We start from the raw sequence: 17,761 nt of genomic DNA, 5'->3' as shown, positions 1-17,761 counted from the left end.
GCATCCTAACTTGTAGAAATGTATCATAGGAGTACAATAAAAAAGAAAACAGGAAGATCTAATGGCAGGAAATAGAACTGCAAGCAAATGAAAAATATAGAGCAAAAAAATAATGATCAGTGTTTGTTCAATCTGCCCTCTTAATGCCTGTGCAAAGGCCTCAAAGATTCTATATTTACTAGTTTAAGACCAATCTTGTTTCTTTTAGCATATAGAAGATTTGCTAAATTACGATTAAAGCTCTTGAAGCAGCAAGGATCAAAGCTTTTATAGCCAATATTGAAGCACATATTCTAAATGCTTATAATTGCTAAATAGAAATTGATTTGGCATATTATATGCTTCATAACTTACAGCACAATTAATTAATTTTCAGTTACATTGCTTCCTAGGTAGCCTATGGCACTTTTTGATTAACTTTAAAACAAATTTAGTTCAGATTTCCTGTTTCCTAAACTGTTTTGGTTTTGGTTTTTTTTTCTGTGTCCTAAATCAGATGCACTGAAAAAAATATCCATGGGTCCTGTCTGCATTATGATGATATTGCATTTTATTAGACAATGACAAAGAAGCTGGACTCTACCCAGAAAAGCAAACAGTTCTTTGCAAGTGAGAGAGATGAAAACTACAGACATTGCTCTGCACCCTTGTCCTGAATCATGAAGCAGAACAGTGAGGTGGGCGTCAGAGCCCAGCCTGAGTGTAGAAAGATGCAAGGTCTGAATTGGGGAACCATGTAATTCCCTGACTGCAAATTCCCTGGTAACAGCCAGTTTGATGGAGATATTTTCAGCTTGGTACTTAACTTCTGTCCTCACAGTATACACCCATTAGAATACTGAGGGATTTGTCTCTGATTTTAGCAAAGCAGCATCTATTTGTGATAAACACTAAATATTTCACATCTGCAAATTTGCTTTTATTCTCCAATTCAAATGGGTATCTGGATTTTATAGCTCTGATTTGGAATATTCAAATGTAAAACATGCAAAAAAGAGACCTCCACAACCAGGTCTCTTTTCAGGAACTTTAGGGGCACAGGCTACAATGAATATTTTGCATTAAGAACATTTAGAGGATTTTTTTCTCATACGAATGATTTGACAATACCATTTCTCTCATAAAATGAACTTAAAATACCTTCAGCTTTATTTTTAACTAAGTTACAAGCAACTTCTCACAAAATTGTATCTCAAAGTGTTTTAAATAACTTGTAATAAAAATTTCACTTACACACTCTCTTGGTGTACCTACCTCTAGAAATAATATCACCTTTCAGGAATTAACAGTAACTTTATTTTCACTAATTTAAGATCTTCCATTTGTCTATTTTCTTTTGGGGAAGACTTCAATTCTTTATTTGGGTTTAGTTTTGTATTGAGACTGTAATGTATTTATATGTGTGTGTGTGTATGTATTTTTGGAGAGTGATTCATATGGTAACACCATCACTTTTTGAAAGTGGTGATCAGTCTGCAGTGCTCTGAAGCCCAGATTCACAAGGAGGGAGAATTAGCCTTTATAAGCAACTTAGAGCTCTATATTTTCTGGATTTATTGATTTCTTGCACAAATATCTGTGTTGTTGATTTTTCTGTAGGTTGGGGAGAGGCCTGCAAAAGATGAATTTTGCCCTTCACCATATACTCACTATGAGGTCCCACCAAGTTTTTATCGATCTGCCATGATACTCAAGCCACAGTTAGGACTGGGTGCAGTGTCCAGGTTACCATCTGCAAAGAGCAGGATTCTTATTGCAAGTCAAAGATCCTCAGGTAGCTGTCTCCATCAGCAAGGAGAAATAACAAGTGGTCCCAGCCTCTATCATCCTGATGCTTCAGGTAAAGTATGAACTTTCTTTCCGTCTTTTAATTATAGTCATCAATAAGATATATTTTTTTTCAGACAGAAATATCACAAAATAAGTGACATCCTGACCTGATACTACAAAGCTCCAACAGCACTCTTTGAGGTGTGTCTTTTTATCCTGCAGCAAGGCTGACTAGGGAGTCTGGGACTTGCAGAAAGGTTGTTTAACAGGTCATTGCCAAAGAAGAAAAATCAGTTTCAGTAATAATTCTCATTGTGCTCTTTTTTTATCTTTCTCCTCTTTGCAATGCCTGAAAAATCTTTGTTTTGCTCTGTGGAAGATAATGGGACATTTTCCGCCATCATGAAGACCCTGTCATTCCATCTGAATATGACGTTCCCCACCATGTTGCACTCTGAAAGCCTGGGCAATGTTCAGAAGCCCTGGTATATGCCTCTTTGGAGACAATATTTCTAATACCCTTTTCTTTCCAGTTACTGCCCAGCTCAGCATGACCCTGGGCAGAATTACAGGGGAGGGAAAACCAAGAATCAGAAGGAGAAGGGTATGATGCCACAAGACAGAGATAATAATTACTTCTACAGGACATTCTTTGGTAGCCTGGAAAAGCTTGAAGGTTTTAACAATGTACGTTTAAACAGCAGCAAGTTCAGAGACAACTGAAAATCAGTCATTGCCAAAAAGAAACACAGCAGCTGTTTAACAGCCTATAAGTCTGCAGAGATTTTTTAAAAGAGTCATAAGGGATAAAGTTAAGTGATGACTCAGGATCATATGGTCCCTCCTCTTGCCCAGGACAGGATTCCTTCTGATTGATGTTTATTTAACCTGCTCATGAAAATCTGTTTATAAAAATCTTCAATATGAGATCCTGCAGCCTCTGAAAACAGGCTGCTCCAATACATCACCTGCTTTCAATTTATAAGTTTTCCCTACTGTTTTGCCTAATCCCTATTGCTGAAATTTACTTCCTCTTCTATCTGGAGTGGACATGGGGTCTTCTCCTCTTTGCAGGTATTTGAAAACCATTACTCTTTTTCCCTAGTGTCCATTTCTCCATACTAAACATCAGAATAAACTTAGAGAAAATCAGAAAGAAAATGGGCCAGAGTGTCTTGACTTACCTGAGACGACAAAATCAGTCAGTAATACAGGTTACCAGGATTTGGGGTTTATCAGAAAATCAAGGTTCTTTGTGTCTCTTGACACTATCCTTTGCCATCTGACCCCGCATCTGGAGTTTATCTATTTTGATGCTGACCAAGCTCAGCTGTATGTGACTTCTGAGACACTCCAAGATTGCACGCTGGGTAGTAAACACCAATTTCAGTTCGGTGAATTGAGTTCAGTCAGCATTGAACACAGGAATGCAGGTGCAGAGAGCAATTGGATCATATTTTCCATTGAAATGAAACTGCAAGAGGCTGCAAGTTCAGGATAAGCCATTAGGTAGGGTAAGCCATTGTGTAACAGAAACCAGTTCGGGAGATAGATATGAGAGGAATATACGAACAGGACCTATTATCAAATCCACTGTCTTTTCTGATCCTTGGAAATGAACGTTGCCTTGGTTTTTATTTATTCATAGTCCATCCATCCTTCCTATTATCCTGCATCACTGATGATTACAGATGTGACTTTTTTGTAGCCATTTTTAATCCAAATTGGAACTTGTCTTGTTGTATCAATTTACTGTCTTCCTATATTATGTGACATTCTAAAATCTAAGCCATATCAGCCTATCAGTTCTATTTATTGCCAGTAATACTGCCTTTAAAAATGCCAGTGCATGAGAAGTATACATGAGGAAATTGCAGTAGCCGTTAGTGCAATTCCTATTGCACTAAAACTGTATTTCCTGAAGTTTTTCCTACAGATTAAAAGTTGTGGTTTTTTGATCTTATGACTGATTATTTCTTGGACCTTGTCTGCTTTTCAGGTAAAATTTAATTCTCAGATCTCCATAATTTCCTTCCTACAACTGTTGTTTGTTTCTCTCTAGCCTATTGTTACATCACTGTTTCAACGATGCTATTAAAGATAACTCATGGTAGTCCAATAATCTGTCTGCCATCTCTTTCAGAATCCCGAAGTTTGTCTCATCTGGTCTTTGGGCTCTGGCTGTTTTTATTGATTTTAAATTACCCAAGATTTGTTCTGGAAAGGTTGCTAATGTCTCTAGTTTTTCACTGTCCATGCCAGAACACACTGTTTTCACTTCTGGCATCTCATCTTCCACTTCCCTTGTGAGATGAAGAATATGTTTCATTTTTCTGCAACATCTTAGTCTGTTGCAAGGTACTTCCTGTTGCTCTCTGCTGATTTCTTTTATTATCTTTTATGTATTTCTGTTACCTTACATTATATTCTTCACATTCTTTTATTTTTGGCATTTTATTTCCCAATTATCTATTCAAGATTGGCTTATAATCTTTTCCTCGTCCAAAGCCTTTTTCCTTGTATACCTCAAATGACTTCTGAATCTTTCTCTTAGCAACATATAAATTCATAGGTCAGCCCACCAGTCTTTTCATCTTTAATAATTCCATTTAAGTAGAATGAAGTAGAGTGACAGCAGATGGGACAAGACTGATATAGGAGTGGAAGGGCAGCAGAGAAATGATTCCTGTGGTTGTGTCCATGCTGGTGCACAAATACAGACCAGAGATGGGTCCCTGCTTGCCAAGGCAGGGGCAGGATGGAACAGCAACCGCTGGCGTGCCAGAGCTGGTGTGAGGCTCATTGGAGGGGCTCAGAATAGGGCAGACACCATCTAGCCAATTGTTTTAAGGTATCCAACACCATTTTCAACTACTTTTCCTTAACTTGCAGTTAGCTGTGGTATTAAAATTTAATCTACATTACTGGTTTTGATGCAATATTTGAGAAACAGGATTAAGCACAGCTTTGATAGTCATATTTATAAACATAAGCAAATGAAATGCATAACCATATGGTTACTGGGACTGGAGCTGGTAAGACCCTTGCCCAGGGGTCTTGTGGGGTGTGAGATCTTGGCTGACTGCAGCAAAAGCAGCTCAGGTCTAGAGGGTATTTTTCTCTCAAGAGTACCAGTTCTGCCTTCGAGACTGCAATCAGCAACTCTTTCAGCTCATTTCTGAGCTTTTAATCCAGTTTCTAATCCTAGTGATTTCAGTCCTGCCCTTGGGTAATGGAAGCAGAAGGATCTAGCCAGTTGCCATCCCATGACAAAGTGTGAGGCAGCACAGGGAAGCTTTTAAACTGAAATTGCCATGGCACAGTATTGAGGACAGCAGCAGTGCCTCATAATGAGGATTTTACTCCCCTTTGCCATGCCATTCATAATGTAGCAGTCTGTTTAAGCAGCACTGATAAGCTGCGTGGTTTGGCCTGTGTATGTATAATACTAATACTCATAAAACTGACTCTAAAGTAATTGATAATTAAATCCCTGAACTGCCATGATGGACTGCAAGTACTACAAGTACATTAAGGGTTTCATTAGTTTAAAGAGACTCCAAGTAAAAAGTAAAATAATAATGAATGATCTCACAAGTCTCATCTCCAAGTGTGATGCCTAAAATATGACCAGAGCAGCAATCCTTCTTCATCTGTAGGACGTCGTACACGTGTTGGCATTTGCTACGAGTTCCTTATTGAGCAGTGCTGCTCCTTAGGTGATGCTTTGCCTCAGATGGGTCAGACAAGCAGTCTGCCTGTAAGAAAAAGCATTCTACACTGTATGTCAAATAGAAAGTAATTGAATTGTGATGTATTTAAAGGTGCAATAGTGTCTGCAAAAGCTTGATTATTCTATGTAAATTGACTCTGTTCTTTCTATGGGAAACTTGTAATTCAAAACAAGCATTGAAGGATACTGTGCCTATAACATATAAATTATGAATGTGTTTTCCTTGGTTATAAAGACTTTTTGGAGCAAGCATGTTAGGATTTGCATTGATTAGCTGATTATTGTGATGGAATTAATGTCTGATTTTGAAAAGTATTACAGAGATTTCATAATTAAAACTTCATTAATTTCTCCATTTTTCAGTAGTATTTATGGTATTTTTTTTCAAAGAGTGAGTTAATGAAATGTTGTTTCCTTATCACCTCTTTATGTATTAAATTTGCCAGTCCTGAGGGTCTAGCAGTTTGTCTCATTTCTAAGCAAGTCAGCTTTTATTGAAGATACAGTTTATATATAAATCAGGACAGCAGTGTTCCTGATTACTCAGACACACACAGATATATACATTTATTTGTGTCTTTGTATATGTATAATGTATTTCATCATGAATACCACAATATGTCTACTGCTTTCTCCTGGTAGGAAAGCTTTGCTTTCACATTTATTCTCAGGAATACCTAATACTTGAACAAGTAAATGAGATTTGATAATAGAAAAGGGGTTTTGAGGTTACTTCCTGAAATGTTGCCTTACTGCTACTCCAGCTGTGTGCTTATTCTATAGGCTTGCAGTCTGAGTTACTTGGGTTTGAGCTGGCAAACTTAATTGTTTAACGAAAGAGGTGACAAGAGGTGACAAGGGGAGAATTCAGAGAGGAAATATTCTCTGTCCTCCACTGATCTGCAGTGTTTTCAGTTGGCACTCTCTACTTTCTTTAGGACAACAATCTGACTGTATTTCGTAAAGAAAAATTAAGTGCTCAAAGAGAGAGACACACTTTCTCAGAGTTTTGCTAAGGACATTGCCACTGTATCAAGACTTAACCATATGCCCCCTCTCTGCTCCTCACAATTGCTTCAAAGAACCAAAATGCGTCATATAAAAAGAGTTGTCTATATGACTGTTGTACCAAATTGCCAGTCATGAGAATGGTATTAGTAACAGTCTGGATGCAGCAGCAGGCGAATGCTTCAAACCCTGCCTCCTCCCTGGGGAGAGCCAAGCATCACCGCTGGCTGGGCACCCACAGCCCTTCTGAGCAGCCGATCAGCAGCAACTGAGCAGATGGGCCATGGCTTTGATGCACAGAGAAGAGTTCTTGCTGCTCTGGGCTTTCACTGGAAAATGCAGTAAGTGCGACTCAGGCACTGACAATTCCTGCGCTGGAAGTTTCTGTGGGGCGCTGCTGCTTTGCATGTCAGCTACAAAGTGAACAAGGACAAATTCTTGGGGTGGTGGTAAGTTGCTGACCAACCTTTCATTACGTGGGAGTCAGGAAGGCACAGAGCAGCTTTTTGGAGCATTTAAATCTAAATTAGGAGGAGATGACCATTTCCTACTGTATGACGGTGGACTGGCTGATCAGAAATTAATTGATGTTCAGCAGTGACCACTGTTTTTCCTTTGTAACTGAACTGTCCCAGGCTTGACATTTGGGTGAGAGATCATCAGGGGAGCTGGACACAACCTGCTCACTGCTCTTTGAGTGTAAATCATTAAAGCCTCTATTTTAAAGCCCCTTTCCTCAGTTCTTGCTCAGAGAGAAGTCATTATGCCTATGAAACCACAAAGGCAGGGCAACAGAATAGTTTGCTTATTTGAGCTATTTGTTTTTAGTCTGCAAAGATATCAATGATTGGGTTAACTCTGAGGTGGATTAACTCTGCGGTGAGTTAACTCTGCTTGTATAATCTCTGATTAATTCAGTGACCTTGCAGGTAACTTCTTTGCCCCAGATTCCTGAATATGAAATGAGAATAATGATGTTCAGAGCATCCTATAAAACAAAGTAAGCTTTCTGAGAGAAAGTGACACCTAATGATTAATGTTTTAAAAGACATACTTGTCAAAAAAAACCCACAACCCATCACAAAAAAACAAAGGCTTGTCAAGGATCCCTGATCTCAAGTGAAGCCTTGAACCACTACTCTTCTTTTCAAAAGAACATATCTGTGTAAATCTTTTCTTTCAATTTCAGATTTCACAAAGAAGTCACATGAAAGTTGCTTATACATGTGCATGGAGATGTGATTCGTGTACAGTGGGGATGCATAAGAAGTCTATCTCAGTCTTTTCTTAAGGCTTCCCAGGCACATCTGGGTTGTGTCAATCAGTCCCTACCTCAAAATGTTTTCATGTTTCTAGATGGGAACAGCTTGAAGTGTCATAGAAAATTGCTTGTGTGCCATATAGACAACAATACTTAATTCTATAATTAGCTTCAGGCAGTGAGACAACTGAAAAGAATTTTTGCCTATTTTTAAAGCTTATTTTGGCAGATTTTTATTAAAATGAAAACTGCTCATTAAAATAACTTTTGTTTTGAACTCCCAGACCTTGTTTGCAGGAGTGCTTCTATACTTCTAAGAAACAGAAACAAAGAAAGAACATGCATCGTAAAACTCGATGATACTTGAAACAGAAAATATATACAATAGGCTGATGTCTCGTGTATTTTAATGAGAAAGAAGACACAAGATTACTTAGTTTTGAGGATCTGAATGCATCCCTAATGAGGATAATGTCCTGCCCCCAGGACATTCATGGTACAGAAGAGCTGGATTACAAAGAAGAGAAATGAAAAATAATTTAAGGATGATGATGAGTTCAAGATACAAAATATTGTTAGTTCAGAGAGAAATTGAATTGAAGTCATAAACTGAAACACAGAAGTGTGAGAAAAAACACTGAATCCTCTGCCCCGGTCTGGGAGAATGATCTTGAAGAATAGGTAGAGATGGCTGGGCAATTTGTCACCCAAATCCTTCTGGTTTTAAGGAAATTATTCTTCTTCAGTGACAATTGTAGTGGTTGGTTGCATGGCAGTGCGGAGAACTGACAGCATGGGAACTAGGTGTGGGCATCCCTGTGCTTGAACTGGGGACATGGGAGTCTCAGGTGAACCTCACTGTCCTAGAGCAAGCACATCTCAAGTGCTTTTTAAATAAAACCATTTCCAACCACTTCGCCTCCACCTTCCCCCCCTCCCCCCCCCCCCGCCCCACTGGAATTTCCCCTATTCTGCTGCAGGAAATCTGTGATATTTATAGCTTTTTGCTGTAAAATGGAAAGATTTCTCTTTCTACCTCAGTTTTCAGAGATGATCAGGAAAAAGGAATCTCAGCTCTCAGCTTGTATAGTGCAAGCCTGTTGGTGCTTTTTTCAGAAACTGTAAAACTCACAACTGACCATCCCATACCTTCTCCCTGCTGCCACTGACCTGGGCAGGTTCCTTGCTCCTGCAGCCACTTTGCACAGATACTCTTCTGTGCTTCAAATCTGGAGGCTACCTGGGCTTGGTCCTGTCACTGATGCGACACTCGGAAGATTTTGTACACTGTGACTAAGTTGTGTGCCTTTTATTACATGCAGTTGCCCTTTTGTACCCAGCAGATAGCTGGCCAAGATGATGTTTGGCCATGCCCAGCTGCAAGCATGTGACTGCACAGCCAGCTGGGTAAGCAAGATATCCAAAATACTACCGAAGTGGCATAGCCAATCTGAGCCTTGACATGCAGCAGTTGTCAATCCAGAAATAGTCCTCTCAAACAGAGAGATTCTGTCTAGAAGATGATTAGCATGTCATTTTTATCATTTGGGACTCTTAAAACCTTTCACTGGACACATTTTCTTGTTTCTACATGAAAATCAGTTTACATGATTCACACTAATTGCAAGCTGTGCTGGTAGAATTGAGATCAGGCTCTGTAGTACCTTGCCACAGGATCATCTAGTTGTGGTGTGAATATCCCCAGCAGTGAGGAGATAAGAAGTCGGGCTTGGTGATGCTTTGCAGATAACCATAAACCAGCTGTAACAGACCGCTATCAAAGCAATGCTGCACAAGCCTGGCAGTAAACTGATGGTAAACATCACTGCTTACCTGTTCTCCACGCTAATGTGCCTGCACTGCTCTTCACCTGCACCTGGAGCCTACAGGTATTTTTGAGCCCATCTTCACATCATCCAAAGCAGATTCAGGATCAGAGTCTTTTAAACGAATGTGTTTTACAAGATAACAAAACTCTTCTTCTTTTGATGTTGCACATATTTCTATTTCAAGAGAAAAGGCTTAATTTTGTTAAACAAAACTTAGTATTATTATTGTGATGAAGTACATATCTGTCTTTCAAAATCCCCATAACATTTTTCTGCTCAAAGGAATTAGTCTTGTTTTCTATAAAGTCTCCTCAAAGTGTAATGCTTCATTAAAATTAATAAGGCTGTGACCTATATAGTTTACAAAAGAATTAAATACTGTAATAATGTGAAGATTGTATTCTTACTGTGCAGTTGATTTCTAGTTTTCCTTTATATTATGAATGTTCACTTCTTCCTTTGAAGTATGTGTCAGCCTAATGACAAATAGTTTCACTGAATAAGAATGGAAAAAGGGTGACTTTATGGCCTTTTCTGCCAGAATATGTTGTTTTAGTGTAGCCTTGCCTCCTAATCCACCAAACCTGATGACTGATTAAACACTCTGGCATCAGCTTTTGGAGAACTTTGTTTGTTTGTTTTAAATATATAATTTTGCTGCTTGGGATTCCAAAAGGAACAGGAATCTGATATTGTCAAATCTAGACAGAAAAGCTCTGCCCAGATTTTATGTACACATGAGGTCCGGATCCATTTGGTATCCAGACCTTTCAATCAAAAGGAAACTCTAATCTTTGGTCCTTGAAAACAATCCTGCTGTGTTCATGGACCTTTGATCCATGAAGGAAATTTGGAGCATTTATGGGCCTGTGTTTGGATTTGCCTAGAAAATTTTGACTGGACAAGAGCAGCAGAATATGAGTTAGGGCACAGGCTGGAGACAGACGACCAGTTAGCAGTTACCACAGAGGCACTGTAGCTGAACTACTGTTGTTGCCTAACTTCATCTGTTATAAGCCTGCTATTGGCGGTTGTCTGAGACTTGGTTGATGTCGTTCACGTAGGCTGGTGGTTTATAATGAGGAGAAGTCCATCAGTGAAATGGCTGCTGGTATGTTAAAAAAGTACCGGTCATGTCCTTGGTTCCAGGCTTGGTGCAAGAAAAGGACATTTTCTTTTAGGGAAATTTGAAAGAAAGACTTCAAAGAAGTGTTTTCTTTGATGGAATACAAAGAAGTCCTGTGTCCTTGAAGTGGATTGCAGGCATTCTACAATAGTTTCCAAAATTGGAGACTATGTGTAGTGTGTTTGTTTCTGTGTATGATTTTCTTTTAACTGGCACATAACAAATGTAAAATTAGAAAGTGATACAGCATAAAAAAAGATAACATAAAAAAAAATCTTAGCAGACTTGAACTATGTTACTTAGCTGGAAGTTTGAATTATTCCTCGTGGGTCCTTGCTGCATTTCATATTTTAAGAAATATTGTGACCTGTAATTGTTCCACAGAACTTCTTTTTAGTGGAGCTAGAAGAAGACATCTCTGTGGTTTGAGCAGCTGTTGGAACTTGAATTCAGTCTTTATACTGACTTTATGTAGTTGGGTGGTACAGGTAATGATCAGTGTATCCCAGTTCAGTTTATTTAACAAAAATTTCTTTCTTTTTCCTTCTTTCAGTTGATCTTAAGAAAGGCTCATGTCCAAGTGCTGCAAAATCAAATCTTCCCAAGCCCTGCCAGTCTGGACTTCGTCCTCCAGGTTATTCACGGTTGCCAGCAGCTAAACTGGCCACATTTGGTTTTGTCAGGAGCTCAAGCGTATCCTCTGTCTCCAGCAACCAGTCAAATGACAGTGCTCAGAGTGATCAAAGCAGGACAACCAACCGTAAGTCCAAAAAGAGTCCTTCTTTCTGGAGGGATATTAAATAGATGCATTCCAGGATAGTCCAGACCAGAGTTTGTGTATAATTTAGGACTAACATAATCTGTGCAGCTCTCACTAATCTCTTCTGTGCCAGGTTGTAGGTTTGGTATCTTAACTTTCCAGTGTAATTTTTAAAAGTATTATTAATAATAGATGAATAGGTGCTGAATGTACATTGCATGTAGAAGGGGCTGGTTTCCCTGCTCTGGAGGAAATCACATTAAGAGTGAATCCGAGGCATTTTTCTATTTTATTTTTACTTAGGATATCCCTTCTTACAAGCTGAAGCAAATAGTTACAGTAAACTGTGTTTGGTAAGTATATTGCAGCCCTGCAGAACAGTTTAGGACAAAGATAATCTAAAATGCGCAACATAGTCTTCCACATCTGCATATCCTCTGCCTCTTAATATGCAGTGTAATAAACTTCGTTTAGAAAATTCATCAAATAATGTCAGAAATGTGAAAAGGATCAGAACTGGTATTATAGCTGTTGTCACTTCTACACACTTGGAAGAATTCCATGGCTGGAATGTAATTTCAAATCCTATTTTCTATAAAAACTGTTAATTTTATTAAGTACAAAATAATACCCACTGGATTGTGCAGTTCTTGGGAAGTGTATGCATGTCCTGGGGTCAGAGCGGGAATGGGGATTGAAGGCCTTTCATGCCTGGATTCAGCCCAAACTCTTTCGATATTAGAGCAAGTGGTATCAGGCCAGGAGGGGTGCAGACAGTTGGAACCAGGTGATATGAAACAACGGACAAGACAAGATGCTGCAGACTCCTAAATCTTTCAGTGTTTGTATTAATTTGAAATTAATTCAAATAAATAAAATGAAAATACTTAAAAACCCTAAGGGTTTTCTCTTTCCCGTTTTAGATGGTGTAATTGAAATGCCAAAGACTAACGTGTCCAGGGATTTCTAACTTTGCCAGTCATCCCAAACATGCACTTGTATTTTGTTTTAAGGTTGGACTGATCACTCATTTCTGTTTATTTCCAAATAAACTTTACTTTGAGGGTAGTCAGCCTATTTTGCTTTGTGCTTTTTACATACAGCTTTTACTTCTACCTGGTGTTGTAATCTTTTTGTGTTTGGTTACTTAAAACCTTTGATAGGGACAGAATTACCTGATTTCTGCTTAGACCTAAACTACATTTCTGTAAGAAGTGTTGTTGCCTAGCAATTTCAAGTGTGAATCTGAAAAAAAATAACATCTATAGGTACAGTATTATCATTGAACACAGTGGATGTGTACAGGTTCATACAATTGAGAATTCTCTAATAGGAAATAACCCTAGACTGTGGAATTTGAGTCAATTGATTTCCATTCAAAAAACTGTGGAAGAAGTATTAGTAACCTCAGATCCATAAATGTACATCTGACTCTTCATTTGTCTTAGAAGAAGTTGATTTCATTTATATATTCTGGGGTTTTTTATATTGTATTTGTACATTAAGCCCATAAAATCTGAAACCGTATTCCTTAGTTGAGGAATCCATGGATGTGGAAGTATTTGGTGCCTACATTTTGTTCCAGCTGACTTTGTTGAAGATGGTAACTCTCTTTAATGTTAGGATTAGAATGTTGTGACCAACTTGTGCATGTTTCTGACAGATATGAAAATTACCCAGGGGAAGTGTTCTGCTTGTACAAATTCATGTAGACATGAGCTCAGCCTGTCACCCAATGAAAAATAGGACCTATCACTTCTGCTTTCGTGGACAAGATAGCTCACCTAAGCAGTTGTCTAGTTACCCTCCACATTCATGCGAAAGCAACAGAAGGAGCACTTCCTGAGGGTCATTTCTCTGAGGTGATCCCTGTGAGACACACAACTGTCCAGCCCAGAAGTCTTTTATTTGTCTTTAATTACAAACGTATAATGTTTCCCCCTGTACCGGCGTGAAAGACAAAGGTGTGCCGCCAAGTGGGTGAGGGCATGCCCTGCGTTTAGGGCGTCAGCCCTCGGGTATGTCATCACATGAGAAGACATCTAACATCTCCCGCTTTCTTTGGATTAAAGGCCACACATCTCCTGTTCATCTCTCTCCTGATAGGGCAGATGTTTCCTAATTGTTGAATTAACTGTCATAGAAAAGTTATTAGTGTAAAACTGTATCATCTTTTCCTATTTCTAGTCTATGTGCCAGTAAGAGTTAAATTAGTTGCCCAACACCCAAGAAACAAATTAATTTATTCCATTCAACCACAGTTTATTTAACACAGATCAGCAGTGCACTTCAACGTGCGCAGAGAGTAACCCCAAGAGTGGATGCAGAGGAGACATATTGGCTCAGCAATCTTAACATGACATTTTAATTCTTCCCTTCACTTCTGCTGGAAGAATAGTTTTATTTAAATTAAATACATAGCTGATTCTGTAGTTACTACCTGAGATTGTATCTTCGACTAAATCAGACTTCCTAGAGGGGAGGGTGAAAATTTACTGTTAATTTCCTAGCTCAGTAGGGTAGAAAATGCAAAATGATCTAGCTTTAGAAATCTTCAAACACATATGATAACACAATTTCCTATTTAAGCAGCATCTCTGCATGTCAGGGAGGCAGAATTAATTGAAAACATCTTAAAAATGTGCATATGTTATAAATAGAAGGGCTGCTATTATTGTAAATGGAGGGGCTCACCTCAAGATCTTGCGTCTTCCATAAAAAGCAGGTGACTATGGCTGGGTGAGAGGAAAACACAGATTTATTTTAGGGGCAGAGTGTTTTAGGGAAAACAGTGATTCTTGATGGGGTCCTAGCGAGATCCTGTTCTTGTTTTTCTCTCCCCTGCCAGATGTCTTATTGTGCTAGCTCTTCCCAAACCCCTGATGGTTACATTTCTTTTCAAAAATCCCAACTAGTGTCTCATTTTGGCACACTAATACTGATTAAATGCTGTCTAGAGACTAAAACTGCACTTGTTTAGAGTAAGGAGACATGTTGTTTGTGTTGTGGGGAAGTTTGTTAATGGAGCGGCGACGTGGCAGCTTTTTTCTTCATCAGATTTCTCCCCTTCCTGTGACCTCTCTGAAAGCAGTAAGCTTGGGTGTGCAGCCTGTGCTGCGCTCCTCGGCTGACTTTCTGGCAATAGCTTTACATATTCTGATTGACTCAATTAAACAGATTTGCATCGGTGGGACTGTGCTTTTTTCCCGTGGTAGGGACAGGGCAGGCTGTGAAGTCTTCTGGTCTTTCCCGGAGTCCTGTCCTCTGAGTGTGGGTATAAGCCAGGCTGCTGTTCATTGATAACACACCAGCTGGGGCAGCCATTCCGCCAGCTGCTAGCTAGTCAGGATTGGTCATAACAGGGGTCTGCTCCTGTGGGGTCCTGCCTGATTGTGTGATGAGGCTGGAGGGACGGCTCTGGCATCCAATCCACTCAGCATCTCACCAACTTCTGGATCAGTGAACTAACCCACAAACTGGGATCACTAGTCTGTTTTGCCCATTTAAAATCCACTTTTTGATGCTTACTTGTAACCTATGGTTTGCACACAGGGGAACAAGGGTCTGTGAAGTTCATTCATGATGGTGGCAGCTTCTCACCTGGTTGAAAGAAGTGGGTTACAATGACAGAAGCCAAAGACCACTCCATTTCCCAGCTGGGCCCTAGGATGGATCAGGAGAGCTCACCACTGCTCACCACTGCCTGTCCTGCCGTGTTCAAAATGAAATGGTTAAACTGATTCAGGGTGAGCTCTTTGTTCGATAGGGAGAACAAGGGCAGTTGTGTTTGAATGAAACAACTCAGAGAAGTGGAAGCAATGAGAGCTTGCTGTGCCAATGGAGGGGGTCTATCCTTTGTTTCTGCTAACGTTCCTCTCTCCTCAGTGCAGAGCGTGCAGGTCTCCCTGACTCTTTCACACCTTCCCCTCCCATGGCTTCCCACATCAGAGCAGCTCTATACCACAGTGCACCAAGGCCCATGTGAGGTCTTCTGCTGGGCCAAAGCCACATGGCCTGACACCTGGGAAACCCCAGGCTGAGGATCAGCTCAAGGTCCCGCTATCACCCCCACCCAGATTTATTCCATGCCACAGATAGGTTTTTCCACCAAGACTTTTGTTCAAGATTACCCGAAAAGTTCGTTTGCCCCCCTCTCTGGCCCACTACTTTTAAGGTTTAAAAATGACAAACATTCTAAACCATTTTTCTTTATTTAGACAGAGGGGCTTTTGTATGTCAAAAAACTTGCTGAGTTCGATTACAGTCTAAATTGGCTAGAATTGAAAAATTCAGATACTTCAATCTAAGAGGAGTGTGAGTATTCTCTGCTAAATATGAGAAAAAGCAAACAACTAGCAAAGTCATGTTAAGGTTGAAACCAGTGTGATTTGGAGTGGAGTGAAACAATTGTGTAAACATAAAGAAAAAACTCCTAAATTGCTAACTTATAACAAAATACTCAACTGAATATTTTCCCTCGGAATTTTAAATGCATTATATTGAAGCTGCTCCTGTGTCTGCCCCAGTAAAATTTGCCTAAGAGGTTCACGTCATACAACAAAGGCCCACGCTTGTGCGATGTGATTCTCAATATTATCTTGTGATTATGCAGTGCAGTAACATGATGTCCAGCCTGTAGTTTCTTAGTAGTTGACCAGTTTATGGGCCTTAGAGTCCTCTCACTTGTATCTGCATTTCTAGTGATCAGCTGAATGTCCTGTTCATGGAGTTCTGTGTACCCCATCAGAATAGACCCTAATGTACTGTATCACATGGGAAACAGTTCATTAAACACCAAGAAACAGTTTGATGTGTGGAGGGTTGGAAGAATGATAGATTATTTAGAATGAGTTGAGGTATGGTAACTGTTATAGAATCATAGAATCTTAGAATCATAGAATAGTAAAGGTTGGAAAGAACCTTAAGGTCATCTAGTTCCAACCTCCCTGCCATGGGCAGGGACACCTCACACTGAACCATATCACCCAAGGCTCTGTCCAATCTGGCCTTGAACACTGCCAGGGATGGAGCATTCACAACCTCCCTGGGCAACCCATTCCAGTGCTTCACCACCCTCACTGTAGAGAACTTCTTCCTTATATCTAGTCTAAACTTCCCCTGTTTAAGTTTGAACCCATTACCCCTTGTCCTACCACTACAGTCCCTAAGGAAGAGTCCCTCCCCAGCATCCTTGTAGGCCCCTTCAGATACCGGAAGGCTGCTATGAGGTCACCACGCAGCCTTCTCTTCTCCAGGCTGAACAGCCCCAACTCTCTCAGCCTGTCTTCATACGGGAGGTGCTCCAGCCCCCTGATCATCCTCATGGCCCTCCTCTGGGCTCGCTCCAACAGCTCCATGCCCTTTTTATGTTAAGGACACCAGAACTGCACACAATACTCCAAGTTAGGTCTCACAAGAGCAGAGGGGCAGGATCACCTCCTTTGACCTGCTGATCACGCTTCTTTTGATGCAGCCCAGGATACGGTTGGCTTTCTGGGCTGTGAGCGCACATTGCTGGCTCATGTCAAGCTTCTCATCAACCAACACCCCCAAGTCCTTCTCCACAGGGCTGCTCTGAATCTCTTCTCTGCCCATCCTGTAGCAGTGCCTGGCATTGCCCTGACCCAGGTGTAGGACCTTACACTTGGCTTGGTTAAACTTCATAAGGTTGGCATTGGCCCACCTCACAAGCGTGTCTAGGTCCCTCTGGATGGCTTCCCTTCCCTCCAGCTTATCAACCGAACCACACAGCTTGGTGTCGTCGGCAAAATTGCTGAGGGCGCACTCAATCCCACTGTCCATGTTGCCGACAAAGATGTTGAACTAGGACCGGTCCCGACACCGATCCCTGAAGGACACCACTCGTTACAGATTTCCAACTGGACATCGAGCCATTTACCACAACTCTTTGCGTGCAGCCATCGAGCCAGTTTTTTATCCACCGAGTGGTCCATCTATCAAATTGATGTCTCTTCAATTTAGAGACAAGGATGTTGCGTGGGACAATGTCGAACGCTTTGCACAAGTCCAGGTAGATGACGTCAACTGCTCTGCCCTTGTCCATCAGTTCCGTGGCTCCATCATAGAAGGCCACCAAATTGGTCAGGCAGGATTTCCTCTTAGTGAAGCCATGTTGGCTCTCACCAGCCACCTCGTTGTTTTTCATGTGCCTTAGCATGCTTTCCCAGAGAAACTGCTCCAAGATTTTGCCAGGCACAGAGGTGAGGCTGACCGGTCTGTAGTTCCCTGGGTCTTCCACCTTCCCCTTCTTGAA

At 40.4% G+C, this 17,761-nt stretch overlaps 1 protein-coding gene across 6 annotated transcripts in view; it reads left to right on the top strand.

The window, feature by feature from the left end:
- The window catches only part of MTUS2 (microtubule associated scaffold protein 2), a 296,717-nt gene that overhangs the window by 117,325 nt on the left and 161,631 nt on the right, over nucleotides 1-17,761 (top strand). For all 6 annotated transcript variants that reach the window (XM_030476621.1, XM_030476626.1, XM_030476620.1 and 3 more), the window contains 2 exons: nucleotides 1,600-1,840; nucleotides 11,281-11,487. In XM_030476621.1, the coding sequence (XP_030332481.1) occupies nucleotides 1,600-1,840; nucleotides 11,281-11,487 (448 nt within the window). The remainder of the gene's footprint in view (nucleotides 1-1,599; nucleotides 1,841-11,280; nucleotides 11,488-17,761) is intronic.

The sequence above is a fragment of the Strigops habroptila genome, chromosome 2, assembly GCF_004027225.2.
Source record: "Strigops habroptila isolate Jane chromosome 2, bStrHab1.2.pri, whole genome shotgun sequence".
Classification (NCBI taxonomy): Eukaryota; Metazoa; Chordata; class Aves; order Psittaciformes; family Psittacidae; genus Strigops; species Strigops habroptila.
This window is presented reverse-complemented; position numbering and strand designations above follow the sequence as displayed.